Source organism: Carassius carassius, chromosome 47 (genome assembly GCF_963082965.1).
Source record: "Carassius carassius chromosome 47, fCarCar2.1, whole genome shotgun sequence".
Classification (NCBI taxonomy): Eukaryota; Metazoa; Chordata; class Actinopteri; order Cypriniformes; family Cyprinidae; genus Carassius; species Carassius carassius.
This window is the reverse complement of record NC_081801.1, coordinates 11,491,910-11,508,554: the sequence shown is the minus strand read 5'-3', so window position 1 is coordinate 11,508,554 and position 16,645 is coordinate 11,491,910. Positions and strand designations below refer to the sequence as shown.

The 16,645-nt window shown below is 43.4% G+C and overlaps 1 protein-coding gene across 1 annotated transcript; it reads right to left on the bottom strand.

The window, feature by feature from the left end:
* Positions 1-2,184: 2,184 nt before the first annotated feature.
* LOC132130303 (uncharacterized protein K02A2.6-like) lies at positions 2,185-4,461 on the bottom strand. Its single transcript, XM_059541989.1, has one exon. The coding sequence runs from the start codon at positions 4,444-4,446 to the stop codon at positions 2,185-2,187; it is 2,262 nt and encodes a 753-aa protein (XP_059397972.1). The 5' UTR covers positions 4,447-4,461.
* Between the last annotated feature and the right edge of the window lie 12,184 nt (positions 4,462-16,645).

Sequence of the window (16,645 nt, the reverse complement as noted above, 5' to 3'; positions counted from 1 at the left end):
TAGACAGCTGTGCTTCTATTTTTAAACATGGAGGGTAAACGTGGTCAGTATTTCTGTTGATGGTTTCATTTTTCTTTCAAACTTTAGTATTCATGCAACTGCTTTTGTTATGGAGACATCGTAAGACGACTGGTTTAAATAATTATACTCACCATTAATAAAACACCCGATGCTGTCGGGCTGACCAATTTAGTGAAATTCGTCTTAAGGAGTAACAGCACAATGAAGTTGCGATTGTAAACTGCAGTCTGTAAGACATGTATGACAAATTCATATCAAATAGTCTATCAGCGCAGATAAACAGTTCTGCGTTCAAATTGAGTTCAAAAGATGTTGCAAAGCACCGGATAAAAGTAATTACCATGAATGTGACAGAGGGAAATAGTAAAAATATATTTGAGTCTTGTGTCCCTAAGGATGAAGTTGCCTGACTCATCATCTCCTCATTAGACGCGCCTTCATACGGATTATGATTGTATTGATATTTTTTGTTGTTTTTTTGTTTTATTATTTCGTTAAGTAGTAATTTAAAGCTTTGTAAGCGCTCCTGTTCAAGACGAGACGGCAGAAAGCTTATATTTCTTTATTTTATATTTCTTTATTTTATATTATTATCACACTGTCACCTATATATCCCAAAAAAAGCGTGCTTTATCTTGCACTCTCCGCACAAAATATTCAATATGTGCACATGTATCGGGGTTTAACGTTAAAACATCCTTACATGCTTGAACTGTTTTATATCTTTAGATTTTATTTTAGACAATTCGTGATGATTTGAGAAGGCTAAACTGATCAAACATGGATCAGCTCTCTCTCTCTCTGTGCTGGCCGCTTGTTGCTTTAAAAACAAAACATGGGCTACGTTCACACTGCAGGGCTTAATGCTCAATTCCGATTTTTTTTTTAAATTTGATTTTTTTGCAAGGCCGTTCACAATTAAATGCGACCTTTTGTGATCTCCTGTGTGAACGTGAAATGACCCAGAAGTGATCCGCATGCGAAGAAGAGTACTCAACGGCCAACGACGTCACTCGTTGTTTGCGGAAGAAGCTAAACATGGATGTCAACAGCGGAGCTCATTTAGCAGTATTAAAGTTATTTAAGCAGCATCGTCCGCCATGGTTGTTGTTTATCTTCTCATTCACGCCTACTTCAACGCAGAATTATGACGTTTGTAGCGTATCAATGATGTTCGGGTCGGATACATGTGACCTGGCCGTTCAGACAGAGGTCGCATTTCAAAAGATCGGATTCTTTTACGTATTGGATTTAGGACCACATACCCAAGTGGCCTGGGTCGCATTTGAAAAGATCGGATCTGTGTCATTTAGACTGTCATGAAAAGATCAGATACAGGTCGCATAGGGGCAAAAAAATTGGGAATTGGGTCATTTCAGCCTGCAGTGTGAACGTAGCCTTATAGGCCTGTTTAACGATCAAAAACTGCTCCAAACATACAAAACTGAACTATTTTAATAGCTGAAACAGTATAAGCTGTTTTGGTAGAATAGGAAAAAAAGACAGACCGAACATCTTCAAGTGAGTTGCGGGGCAAACCGAAAGTTGATGCCGAATGTCCAGCACTCTTCTTCACTGCTCCGACTTCTCGTTTGTAGGCTACCCTGTGTGTTTTTCCCCATGTAAAAACTAAAATAAGTTTTAAAACTTAAAGTTATTTTTTTTTTTTTATAAATTGTGTTCGTGTGATTTCATGACGTGCCGTGGGTTGAGATCCCGTGGTTTAGAGCTACATGAATTGTGGAGTAGCAGGATCCCCAAATAGATTGACAAAATGTTATGTTTTTCACTGACATAACATATAAAACACTTGGGGTTAAACCACGTTCAAAATAACAGCCAACACTCAGGGATACTTAATTTCTTCTGTATTTATTCTTTAAGGAACATAACTAATAATTACAAGGGGCAGTGCCACCTGCAGACACAATGGGGGAAAGCAGTATTACATACATAACATTTCCTCCCCTCTTAATCAAGAAACAAAGAAAACAATGCATTCTCAGCTACACAAAAATGATGCATTTATTTATTTTTACTCTAGAGGTAGAGGGTAGACTGCCTCTTGCCTCGAGCCAGTTCGGGGATTATTCTGCCCCATGTCAGAACAGGCTCACTAACATAACTAATTACATTTATGTCGAGCAGAGGTTTCTCATGGCTCTATAATGTCAGACGGTTGGGCGGTTTAATCACTCTGGCTGGATAACGTCTGACATGCACTGATGGAATGTTGAGTTTGCGATGGTTTATCTGAGACTCTGCTGATGTGTCATTGTTAACATCTTGTTCCTTTGTTGGTGGTGCTGAAAAAGTGTCATTTACAGACGTTTGTACAGGAACAGACACATCACTGATGTCAGGTGGTTGTGTCACCTGAGTTTCAGCTGTTTGATTTGGAATGGACAAGAGTTGATCAGCATGGCGTCGCCATTCTGCAGAAGCTCCTACATCCACAGTATAAGATACTGGACCACTCTGAGCCGTCACCACACCTGATGTCCATCTTTCTCTCCCTCTGTAATCACGAGCCAGCACAGCATCACCGACTTCAAACTGTCTTGGCTTCGAACGACCAGCTCGGCGGAGGACCTGGGAGGTCTGTGAGAGTCGCACGGCAGTTGACACACTGGGTTTCAAGGCATCCAGACGTGTGCGCAGTTGTCGTCCCAAAAACAACAAGGACGGGGACTCTCTTGTCGTCGGATGTGGTGTGTTACGGTAAGTCAGCAAGAATGTTTCCAGCCGTCTCTGAAGAGTAAAAGAGCCCTTAGACGTCTTCAGTGCATGTTTTAGAGACTGAACAAACCTTTCAGCCTGCCCATTGGTTGCTGGATGATATGGGGCGGAACGGATATGTTTCACATGGTTGGTCTTCAGGAAAGTTACAAACTCCTGAGAGACAAATTGTGGTCCATTATCACTCACCAGGACTTCAGGCAGTCCATAATGGCTGAAGAAATTCCGCAAAACTTCAATTGTTCTCCCTGCAGTTGTTGATGTCATCAACTGCACCTCAGGCCACTTCGAATGTGCGTCAACCACGACTAGGTACATGTGACCCTCACATGGCCCAGCAAAATCTACATGTATGCGTTCCCATGGTTTGCTTGGCCACTCCCATGGGTGGAGGGGTGCTTGGGATGGCATTTTCTGTATTTGTTGACATGACTGACACATTTTCACACACAGTTCAATGTCAGCATCAATACCAGGCCACCACACATAACTGCGAGCAATGGCTTTCATTCGGACAATTCCTGGATGGCCAGTGTGCAGTTCCTCCAGTACTCTTTTCCGCAGCTTGTGGGGAACAACGACTCTCATGCCCCGCATTAAGCACCCGTGTTGGACGGACAGCTCATTGTGTCTGGAGATGAAAGGTGAGAGCTCTTTATTATTAGTCAGGTTGACAGCTTGAGTCCCTTTAATGACCATTTCGACGACTTTAGACAAGGTTGGGTCACTCATAGTCTCACGTCGGATATCAGTGGCACTGACAGGGAGTTTCTCCATCTGTCCGAGGTAAAACAGCTCTACAGCATCCTTTTTCTCACTGTGCTCTACTTGTAACGGCAGACGGGAAAGACCATCGGCATTTGCATGATGCTCAGCTCTTTTGTACTCTATTGTATAGTTGTGCGCAGACAAAAGTAATGCCCACCTTTGCATCCGCGCAGCCGCCATAGACGGAATTCCTTTTTGCAGCCCAAAGATTGTAGTTAAAGGGCGGTGATCTGTGAAAAGCGTGAATTTCCGTCCGTAGAGATACTGGTGGAATTTTCTGACGCCAAATACTATGGCCAGAGCCTCGCGCTCAATCTGTGCATAATTCTGTTCTGCCTTGCTAAGTGTGCGTGACGCGAAGGCTATTGGCTTTTCTTCACCGTTGGGTAGCATGTGGGAAATGAAGGCACCAATGCCATAAGGTGATGCGTCGCATGCAAGCCGAATGGCGTTCTGAGGGTCATAGTGTGTCAAGACATTTTGTGACACCAGTTGTTCTTTAGCCTTTTTGAATGCAGCATCGCACTCTGCAGACCACTGCCAGCGTTTTCCTTTACACAGCAGGACGTTCAAAGGATTTGCTATGTTTGCCAGATTGGGTATGAATCTCCCGTAATAGTTTAACAGGCCGAGAAATGATCTCAGCTGTGTGATGTTTGATGGAATTGGCGCATTGACAATTGCACTTACTTTTTTAGGTGACTTGTGCAAACCTTCTGCATCAATTATGTGACCCAGGTATTCCAGTGAGTCCTTGAAGAAGTCACATTTCCCTTTTTCAGCATGCAAGCCAAACTGCTCCAGTCGTCCAAGGACTACATCCAGGTTTTCCAGGTGTTCAGCTTCAGTCCGCCCGGTAACCAGAATGTCATCCAGGTAACAATGGACATTAGGCAGACCTTGTAATATTTGGTCCATAGCTCTCTGGAATATGGCTGGCGCCGAAGCAATCCCGAACGGAAGGCGATTGTACTGAAATAGCCCTTTCTGTGTGGAAATTGTGAGGAACTTCCTAGATTCCTCCTCGACCCTCATTTGAAGGTAAGCATGTGACAAGTCCAATTTGCTGAAACATTGTCCTCCCGCTAATGAAGCGAATAGGTCCTCAATGCGCGGTAATGGATAGTGTTCAATTTGTAAGACAGGGTTTACCGTCACCTTAAAGTCACCACAGATGCGCACATCTCCATTTTTCTTTACAACAGGGACTATTGGAGTAGCCCATTCACTGTACTCTACCGGTGACAATACTCCAATTTCAGCGAGACGGTTCAGCTCCACTTCGACTTTTGGACGAAGAGCATACGGAACGACTCTGGGCTGGCAAAACTTGGGTTTGTGTTCAGATTTCAATGTTATTTTAGCTTTGATGTTCTTCATTTCTCCCAACTGTTTAGAGAAAATAGTGGCATGTTTCTGCAGCACAGCTTCTAGCGTCTTCAATTTGACTGTTTTTATTTCTTTCCAGTTCAGTTTGATCTGACGCAACCACTCTCTGCCATAGAGTGGTGGATAGTCCCCCTGCACGACATACAATGGAAGAACAGCTGTCTGCTTGCCCATTTTTACATGTACATGGATTACACCTTCAGGACGCAATGCTTGCCCAGTGTATGTTCGAAGAACAATGTCCGTTGAGCATAGGGGCAGGTGTTTCAAAATTCGCTCATAAGTCTCTGTTGAAATCAATGACACTGCTGCGCCCGTGTCCAGTTCCATTTCCAGTGACATGCCTTCAATTTCTGGTTTCACAGTGATACTGGACTTTTCTCCTGGCTGTGACAGTTTATACAGAGCTAAATCAGAGTCTGTGTCATCATCATTGGACACTAAATCAGCATCAAGGCGGTGTACATTTCTTTTTTTATATAGCCTTTCTGCTTAAATGCTTTCATTGGCCGTGCAGCTTTTGCTGTGTTTCCAGTCTTTGTTTTTCTGTCATCATTAAAGTTACTTTTCCTGCAAACGCGACTGATATGGCCCTTTTTTCCACAAGCATTACAGTTTTTGTCTTTAAACCAACAGTCATCATCACTATGGTTATTCTTCCCACATCGTTTGCATTTGTTTGCAGTCTGACTCTTTGATAAAGACTTGCATTTACCGTCAGTGATCCGCTGAGTTGGTGTGCTTCGCGTGACGCTGTTTCCATGGAGACCGCCAACTCTACCGCTCTCTGAAACGTCAGCGTAGACTCAGTCAACAAGCGCTTTTGAGTAGCCTCACTCTTCAAGCACATACAAATCTATCGCGAAGTGCATCATCCAAATGTCCCCCAAATTCACAGTGTTCTGACAATCCTCTAAGCACTGCAACATATTGTGTCACCGACTCAATCCCGACTCAATGACCACTCTCCTCCTGATTCCGCCGATGGAAACGAAAACGCTCCGCGATGACCAGGGGCTTCGGAGAGAAGTGCTGCTGTAGTGTGTCTGTGATGTGCTTGAAGCTTTTCTCTCTCGGTTTGTCCGGCGCGATCAGACTTCGGAGTAGTCCATATGTTTCCCTTTCATAGGTCACTTCGATGCTGCGGTGACGTCACCACGTATGGGAACACCTTCGGTGTGACGAATGTCTGAAGCCCTATACCATCCCGCCAATCTTATTGGCCAAATAGCGCGTGGCACCGCCCAGCATGCGTAAGCATATATATACCTGGTGCCGCGCGCCATTTACCTCAGATTTCATTCCTTCAGTACGAAGCGAATCTTCTGTGCCCTATTATCTCGCGTTCTCAGCGATCATCTACGAGCAGTATACTCCTCTCCGCGGACGCGATGAGTCAACGAAAGGTAGGAGCCGTATGATGGGTTATCACGAGGAGGCACTTATGAGAGGTTCGTTGCAGCCTCTCTACAGGTTCTCTCCTTGATAGCCTATGGCTACAGTAAAATATGCATACACTTCCCCTGTGCACTAACGCCATTAGGAAGTATCCGCGCTCTGGAGTGTATTTCTTAAGTCGCCTCGCGTCTAACCCCCACCGTTTCGCTTCTGCGGTCGCCGAGGCCCCGCACGAGGTGTTGGTTAGGGGCGATATGTGCGGCTTGAATATGAATACAGTGATGCACTGGAGTTCCATGTGCTCGCTCTCCCCCACTCGAGCGCGTTAATCAACAGTTTTGCTCTTCAAATGGTGGATTACGGCTCACACAGCCGCCGCGTTTTCGCTAGCGGCTTGGCCCGATGTTATCTTGTTGGATTGAATCCTGCCGTGGATACGCTTCAGGATTATATACAACGAAACGCAGCGAGTTGACGCACACGCTTTTCTTCATGTTAATATGCCAGGGACTATGCCCTTCACTGAGAGCGCTGTTAGACTGCTAATGCACATCTACCTTCTCACTGCAGTCCCCATACTCTAACTTTGACTGTCTCGCAGCAAGGGCACCTCGAGCGTCATTGAACTGAGCTATCATTCGCGCGCCCCCTCAGACACTCTGCACAATCCAGTCTTCAGAGTTTGAGGGACGGCGCGGAGGCTGGCAAAGATGGCCAGCGTATGACGGTTCACACAGCCGCCGCGTTCTCGCTAGCGCGTGGCCCGATGTTTATCTTGTTGGATTAAATCCTGCCGTGGATACGCTTCAGGATTATACACAACGAAACGCAGCGAATGTGACGCATGCGTTTTTCCTTCATGTTTGCTTAGGACTGTGCCCGCCTCCAGAGAGCGCTGTTGGACTGCTAATGCACATCTAAGCCTCTCACTGCAGTTTCCACACTCTAACATTTGACTGTCTCACAGCAAAGGCTCCTCGAGCGTCATTTAACTGAGCTATCATTCGCGCGCACCCTCAGACACTCTGCACAATCCAGTCTTCAGAGTTTGAGGGACGGCGCGGAGGCTGGCAAAGATGGCCAGTGTATGACGGTTCACACAGCCGCCGCGTTCTCGCTAGCGGCGTGGCCCGATGTTCATCTTGTTGGATTAAATCCTGCCGTGGATACGCTTCAGGATTATACACAACGAAACGCAGCGAGTTTGATGCATGCGTTTCCTTCATGTTCTCTAACATTGACTGTCTCGCAGCAAAGGCACCTCGAGCGTCATTGAACGGAGCTATCATTCGCGCGCCCCCTCAGACACTCTGCACAATCCAGCCTTCAGAGTTTGAGGGACGGCGCGGAGGCTGGCAAAGATGGCCAGTGTATGACGGCTCGCACAGCTGCCGCGTTCTCGCTAGCAGCGTGGCCCAATGTTTATCTTGTTGGATTAAATCCTGCCGTGGATACGCTTCAGGATTATACACAACGAAACGCAGCGAGTTTGATGCATGCGTTTTCCTTCATGTTCTCTAACATTGACTGTCTCGCAGCAAAGGCACCTCGAGCGTCATTGAACTGAGCTCTCATTCGCGCGCCCCCTCAGACACTCTGCACAATCCAGCCTTCAGAGTTTGAGGGACGGCGCGGAGGCTGGCAAAGATGGCCAGTGTATGACGGCTCACACAGCTGCCGCGTTCTCGCTAGCAGCGTGGCCCAATGTTTATCTTGTTGGATTAAATCCTGCCGTGGATACGCTTCAGGATTATACACAACGAAACGCAGCGAGTTTGACGCATGCGTTTTCCTTAATACTTGCCAGGGACTGTGCCCTCCAACAGAGAGTGCTGTTGGATTGCTATGCACATCTAACCCTCTCACTGCAGTCCCCACATTCTACATTGTTTGCCTCGCAGCAAACGGTGCTTCGAGCAGCATTGGATTGAGCTGTAAGGCCAAACGTTCCCTCAGACACTCTGCGCAATCCAGCTTTCAGAATTCGAGGGGCGATTCAAGGGTCCTGCACAGACGACCCATTTATGACGGCTCGCACAGCCGCCGTTTTTCGCTAGCGGCAAAGCCCGATGTTCAATCTGTTGGCCTAATTCCTGCCGTGGACACGTTTCAGGATTATACACAACGAGACGCAATGGCTCTTATACATACACTTCCCCTGTGCACGAACGCCACGAGCTTTTCGTGCCCGGATATTTTAACATGTATGACAGCGTTGCAGGAAGCGGAAATTTTGAGACCGCTAGTATGGTCTCGGCCGTGTGTGAACGCTTGCCCGACATTTCTCTATGGGTGTTACGCACGATTTGTCATGGATACACCATTCAGTTTCAATAAGGCCCGCCTCCTTTCTGCAGAATTCTTTCCACGGTGGCGAAGCCGATGGAAATAGCGGTGCTGCGACAGGAGATGTCAACTCTGCTGAGCAAAGGGGCTATAGAGGAAGTACACCCCTCTCAGATGGAGGCGGGGTTTTTTACAGCCGTCATTTTGTGGTAAAAAAAAACAAAACAAAAAACCCACTGACGGATTACGACCCATTCTGGGTTTACACCATCTGAATCTTGCACTCAGGAAGTTCCTCAGATTCGCTTTAGAGAGCAAAGCGTATTAGTATTTCTCAAAATGCATGGGTGGATCTCTGGCCCCGTTGCGGCACCAGGGCGTTCGTGTTTGAACTATTTTAGGCGATTAGCTGGTGTTTAGCGCAATCGCAGACTCAAGCACACTCTCATGGGGATCTTGTGCTGAATCATTCACCCCGTTGTCTCCGCATCGGACGATTCCGGTGACACGGCGATGTGTGATGTCGCTTAAAAATATGTATGTCAACCGAATTCTCCTGACTGAATTCTCCTGACCGGAGTCCGGCCGGGGATTTGCGCTTCCCGAGAGACTGTCACGACGGATGCGTCTTTGACCGACTGGGGAGCTGTTTGTCAAGGGAGTTGGCACATAAACAGGTTGAAATTACTGGCTGTTTTTCTGGCTCTCCAGTATTTCTTGAATCTGCTGATCGGCCGTCATGTGCTGCTCAGATCAGACAACACAGCGGTTGTGTCATACCTGAATCATCAGAGAGGATTATTCTCTCGCCCCCTGTGCAGGCTGGCGAAACATGTTCTTTGTTTTCAGAACTAAATTCTATCGATCCGAGCTGTTCATGTCCCCGGACGTTGGACTTTGGAGCGAATTTGCTATCCAGGCAGACTCTGGAGCAAGCGGAGTGGGGATTGCACCCCCAATTGGTGAGTCTCCTATGGCAGATTTTCGGGGAAGCGAAGTGGAATTGTTTGCGTCAAACACGACTGCGCATTACCCGCTTTGGTTCTCCCTATGCCCTCCAGCACCCCTGGGCTTAGATGCATTAGCCCACAACTGGCCCAGGACCAGTTTGTATGCGTTTTCCCCCAATCTGTCTGATTTCGGCGATATTACGCAGAATACGGGTGGACAGGGTGGAACAGCTGCTGCTGGTGGCTCCGCGGTGGCACACACACAGCCGTGGTTTGTGGATCTGATCAATCTGTTAGCGGGCTCTCCATGGGAGATTCCCCTCAGACAGGATTTATTATCACAAGCACAGGGACTGATTTGGCACCCGAGGCCAGATCTATGGAATCTGCGGGCGTGGCCTCTGAGCAGAGTGAGTTCATATGTCCCGGTCTTTCTGCTGAAACTACAGAGACTATACTTAATTCTAGAGCAGCTTCTACGAGACGCTTATATGCTTTCAAGTGGAGACTGTTTACGGCCTGGTGTGAAACTCATAATATGGATCCAGTTTACTGCCCAGTGGCGTCAGTACTGGAGTTCCTTCAGGAACGTTTTTTGGATGGAGTGACACCAGCTACCCTAAGGTTTACGTGGCAGCCATTCAGCTTACCACGAATATATAAATGGTGCCTCAGTGGGCCGTCATCCACTGTTTCTCCTTCATACAGGGTGCGCGACGGCTGAGGCCTTTCCGCCCCGTGCGGGTCCCTTCATGGGTTTTTCCATTGTGTTGCATGGTTTATCAGGGCATCTGTTTGAGCCCTTGGAATTGTTCCGGATAAATCCTGACTTTTACAGCACAGACTCTGTGGAAGTGTTGTTGCGACCAAGGCCTAATTATGTCCCTAGGTCGCATCTATCCCTTTCGCTTTCAGCAGGTGGTCCTGGAGGCTTTTTCTCCTGCTGCGGCGGAGTCTGGGGATCTAAGTCTTTGCCCTGTAGAGCGTTAAAGACTTATGTGGATCGTACTGCCCCATGGCGTGAGTCTGACCAGCTGTTTGTCTGTTTTGGACATAAGAATAAGGCCATGCAGTTACGAAACAGTGCATGTCCCATTGGCTGGTGCAGGCTATTTCCTTGGCCTATGAGGCGCGCGGGCTCGATTCGCCCTTAGGAGTAAAAGGTCATTCCACGAGAGCAGTGGCTTCTTCTCAAGCCTTTCTCAGTGGATCTTCTATGGATGATATCTGTGCTGCGGCAGGCTGGTCCTCACCGAGCACTTTTATCAGGTCTTACAGTCTGGATGTGAGGATGGCTTCTGGCTCCCGGGTTCTCTCCGCTTGACCAGATGCTTCCTTGGATCCAAGCTATCAGGTACGTCAGGCGTGATGGTATAGCGTTCCCATACGTGGTGACGTCACCGCAGCATTGAAGTGACCTATGAAAGGGAACATCTCGGTTACGTATGTAACCTTGGTTCCCTGAATAGGGAACGAGATGCTGCGGTTCTGGCCGTGCCGTACCTTGATAGCTTTCTTCTTCGTCATGAAATCTGAGGTAAATGGCGCGCGGCACCAGGTATATATATGCTTACGCATGCTGGGCGGTGCCACGCGCTATTTGGCCAATAAGATTGGCGGGATGGTATAGGGCTTCAGACATTCGTCACACCGAAGGTGTTCCCATACGTGGTGACGTCACCGCAGCATCTCGTTCCCTATTCAGGGAACCAAGGTTACATACGTAACCGAGATGTTTTCCTCCAATCACACTGAGCAGCACAGGAACTTTCTTGTCGGCCTCAATACTATTAGCTTCAATGAAGTGTTCAAATCTTTCAATATATGTGGTCCACGGTTCGACGCTTTCATCAAAACCTTCCATGTGGCCAATGGTAGCAGCCATCATCCTAGCTAACCTAGATCACTTTAGCTACGCAGCGAAAATAAAATAAAAATTGTAGTATTGTTACGCCTAACTACTCACGATTCACTGTAGTAGCTTCGTGGTAATTTAATCCACCTCGTCGCCAATTATGTTATGTTTTTCACTGACATAACATATAAAACACTTGGGGTTAAACCACGTTCAAAATAACAGCCAACACTCAGGGATACTTAATTTCTTCTGTATTTTTTCTTTAAGGAACACAACTAATAATTACAAGGGGCAGTGCCACCTGCAGACACAATGGGGGAAAGCAGTATTACATACATAACACAAAAGTCAAGAAATACTTCCACTACGTTGTTTTTTTTAGATATTAAGACACAATGTTTTCAGTTTATTGATGACCTGACTTTGTCCTGTTATTGCATCACTAACAGTTCCTCTCAGATGACGACAAATTTCTTCATCCGCCCAGATAAGGTGAAGTGCTTTAATTTCACTGTCGCTTCAGTTGGATGACATTTATTTTATTTTCTTAAACAGTGCGTGAATGCATCACATTGTTATGATTGGCCCGGAGTAGGCGTCTTACGTCAACACGTTCGGGACTCATACGTGCTCATACCGGTAATTTTCCTTCTGCATTCACACACAGCAGAATTCCGGCAATTTACTGGTAATGTTACAACTTCTCATACCGGTAAATTGCCGGAACGAATTTACAGGTATTTTTGAAAAGATCCTGTTCACACATGATCTCTTTACGGCGGTCAATTACCGGGTAATTTTCCGGAAAAGTCTGTATGTGTGAAAGGGCTTTTTGAGCCATCTTATGATCAATGAATAACTTGCATTAAAGAAATATATTCCATTTTCTGGGTTCATTTCAAGTTAAGCTCAATCTACAGCATTTGTGGAATAATGCTGATTTTCAACAGAAATTTATTAAAATATATATTTCCTTTTCTTTTAAGAAGAAAAGAACGGGGTTCACAATAAAACAATTACCTCGGAAGTGAATACTTATTTCAACAGAATTATAAAAAGACAAACAGTGAGGTTTAATTTGAATTTATTGTATTTTTTGTGTAAATTTATATCCAAATTTACAGCTTTGTTGCCATTACAATGCAATACCATGATCCCTAAAAACCTAGAATGACAGCAAAAATGGATTTAAATGGCTTTACAGTGCTAATGATTTTTAACAGAATACTTAAGTGCTTTAAAAAAAGATAAACTATCTATCTATCTATCTATCTATCTGTCTGTCTGTCTGTCTGTCTGTCTGTCTGTCTGCCTGCCTGCCTGCCTGCCGGTCTGTCTGTCTATCTATCTATCTATCTATCTATCTATCTATCTATCTATCTATCTATCTATCTATCTATCTATCTATCTATCTATATATATATATATATAGTGGTAATTAACATTAAGCCAAAAATGCTATCGATCTGACCTGGACACAGACTATTCCTTTAAAAGATTATATATTACTGTATTACATAATAAAATATCTGATTCAATGCTCCAGACTCCATAAGGTTAAGCAGAGCGGCACCCATGTGGTCCAGTGTAGGTCAGGTGAGCAGCGGGAGGGAGTCTTTAGGAGCTTACACAGATTCCTCTGGATAAGCTTACCAGTCAGCACTAAGCAACGTGTTGTTTGAATATTCTAGCTGAATCATTTCCTTGTCTTTTCAACACTGCATAACTGATTACAACTTCACCTGCGTCATGACTCATGAGCAGACATCATAAAAAAACACCTGGCTTAGCTGCCTCCCGATCTATTTTTAGAGTTTGATAGGTCCATGTCACTATTATCAGGTTAGATGTGAGTATATAGTTTGGGGAGTGAGACTGAGGCATGTGTTTCCTCATGGCACGCTCAATAAGAAGATTAGCATGGATGTTAATCACATAGATCAAGCATAATTCAGTATAAAGGCCAATTTCGTTTTTTAAAAATGTGATATTTGTTAAAGACATAACAAATTCAGAAAAGTTGCATAATGTTTAAACAAATGAATGGTTTGGTAAGTCAGTAGATGCACTTGGCTTTTGCTAATTGGAGTTTTACAAGCACTGAGAGACTGACAGTATGTCAGTGTGTCACATGGTCAAACACAGAACTGCTCTCAGCGTTGTCCTCTAAACTGAGATGCACACATGATTCTTTGAGAAATTATTTCTGAGATTATTAACAAAAATACTGACTTGTGTCCATTTCAACCTGCTTATACACAGAGTTCTGCTTTCTAGCACTTCTGGTTCTATCGTCCTGAAATCATAAGGGGTTCTAAATGGATTTTAGGTTAAATAATGTCTGTGGTTAATACAAGCTCATAATATTTTTTTTGCATTTTATTCTACATAAATACATACAAACATAAACACATCAATAATACCCACTTGTGATTTTTTTTTAAAGCTTTTACTTTAAAAGGAGGTTGCTAACAAGTCATCACTCTGAATGGATAAACTCTAGTATCTACTCACTAGTCCACATTCACAGTTTCGTTGTGTTTATAATCCTGTTCTTGCAAACTATTTTTACTCAAACTTTCAGTTAAATCAAGACTAAAAGAGTTTAGTGATGTTTACGTCGAAGAATGCAACTGTGGTGTAGAGCGTTTATAGCCAACGTTTACCTTTTCACTACTGGAGATTGTATTTAGGCTACAAAACTCATAAAGGTTGTGTTTATTTATGAAAATTATCATGATGAACAAAACAGGTGAGAATCATAAAGTTTTGTTGGTAGCATCTTATTTTCTTAGATAATGCAAAAGCCAATGGAGAAGCCAAAATGAAAACAACATACTATATCATTCTAGCACATTTAAAGAGATTATAGATCGCAAACTGTCTGACTTTTCTCACCTAACCACATTTAATCTCACACTGGACGGGATCAGTTTAATTCCAGAAACACATTTTGAAGAGCATCCCACAATGCACTTCCAGCTGTATCAAAGAACACCCCGCATAGGATGCACAGAATTAATACGCTGCTCCTAAAATCAGTGAATAACTTAACAGTGAAGTGTTGAATAAGCTAAGAAAGTGTTCCCTTAATATTGATCATGTTTTTCTAGACTCATAGGTCAGTTGTTTATGGCTTGTTTCATAAGCGGCCGTCTGCCCTGGGCCAAGACTCACTAAAGGTCTTAAATCTTGTGCCCCTCTAAACTCATAACTGCTTTATCCAGCACCTCAGTGAGTGCCAGAGCCAGATTAACACAGTCACATCCTCTGTGTCTGTCAGCTCAGAGCCTGTGTCAAAGCAGCAGTACGGCAAAGCAATTCGGTTCTCATTTTAAGACGTTTCTTGCCATCCACACAACCACACGAGGATGATTATAAAATACAGTTTTACACTTGAAATAAATCTTTAAAAATGTTAAAAGCTCAGAAACCGTTAAAATAAAGAGTAAATAATAAATAAAAATAATTGAATAAAATAATAAATTAATCCAATACAATATAACAACAACATTAATAATGGTTATTTTTGTCTCGTTTTCCAGGAAATATATTTAAATATCCTTACATATACAGTATTATAATAAATATCCAAACTATTTAAACTTACTTGAAGCAAACTTGTGTGAAATATTAAGACTTGTTATATTTAATGCTTTTCACTTTACAGGCTGTTTAGTCTTGTTTTAAGCATAAGCCTTGTTAAATTGTACTCGTGATTACAACAATAATAATCTAATTGGAATAATTAAAAAAAAATCTTAAATTAATTCAAGATATTTGAATTAAAACAAAACAAAGCAACAAAAAGCAATAAAATAAAATAAAATAAAATAAAATGTCTCTGAAAACATGTCTAGGCTTCTCCAGTAAATCAATCTCATTTTAAAACATGTTAAAATATTTTTTACTGGAATTTGTCTTTATGTTAAGGAATTTCATAACCTTAAAATCATGTCTGTAATATCTACTGACAGTAAAATAGCACTCACTCTCAGCTAACTGTGGGAAGGCATAAATGGTTCCTCCTGAGGCCTGGTACAGAGCGCAGCAGAGCAGAAAACAGTCAGCAGTAAGTAGCTTTCCGTAAAGCCTTAAAAGAGCATGAGGTGCTGGACGGCTAAGCCATGAGTATGAACACTTACTCACTTCACAGTGACTCAAGTGTTTGTCTTGCGTTCTGCTCTGCCTTCTTCTTCTGTCCCCTACACCTCTATCTCTCCGTCCTTCTGTCTCTAGCTGTTATGTCCACTCGTCCAGGTTCAAGAGCTGATCTGCAGGTGATTGACAGCTATAAATTATATCAGAGGATATAGTCCTCCGCAGTCACTCAGTTGTCCTCTTATGTATGTCCTACTGTGGGCTACCTGTTGCTGTGGGATGCTGGGTAATGCTGCAGGAAAGCATTCAGCATGTCCTTCAATGGCACTCCTGATCCAGCTTAGAGGGAGGCGGGGTTAGCAGCGGGTGGTCACTGTGGGGGAGGGAAGGGCTTGATACAAAGGTCTGCTGGTCACTTCATCTGAAGTACATGGTTTCTAGTTTCCTGTTACTCTCTCTTGCCTCAAGCTCCTCTGAAAACTGTACATGAAAAGGTCAAGCTTTTGTATCTAAATATGGATGCTGGGTGTGCCTGATTCAATGAATGTTAAGTTTAAATGGAAATGGCTTGAATCCAAAGTATACAACATCCATAAATAACCAAACAAAGTGATCAAAATAATACAGTCAAGGCTCTTTTAATAGTTTGAAAAACATATTTAAATATTAAAGTATCGTATTGATTTTTCCTGACCGTTTTTCTAATCAAAGAAACATGTTAAAGGATCTTAAGTAAAGTTAGGAGGTTCAGTTTGAACTTTGAATTAATTTAGAATTAATCTATCACTTCTTTTCATACTTCACATGATAGATTTCTCTGACTCAAAACATTAATTGAAATTTATTTACTCACTCACCTTCATGTTGCAATGTCAAAACAAAAATCAAAACAAATAAAAAGTTAAAATAATTAAATAGAGTTAGGGAAAATACAATAAAATAAAACATGTTATTTGACCAAGTTAACTTGAAAAGTGGAGCATCGGTGAGGTGAGAAAAAAAAGAAACTCTTAAGAAAAAATAAATCAATCAATAAATTACTAAAATAAAATTGGAATAGCAGATCAGTGAGGTGAGAGAGAGAAAAAACTCTTTCATATCAAACATCCCAATGTGCATTTTTAATCTTTTATTT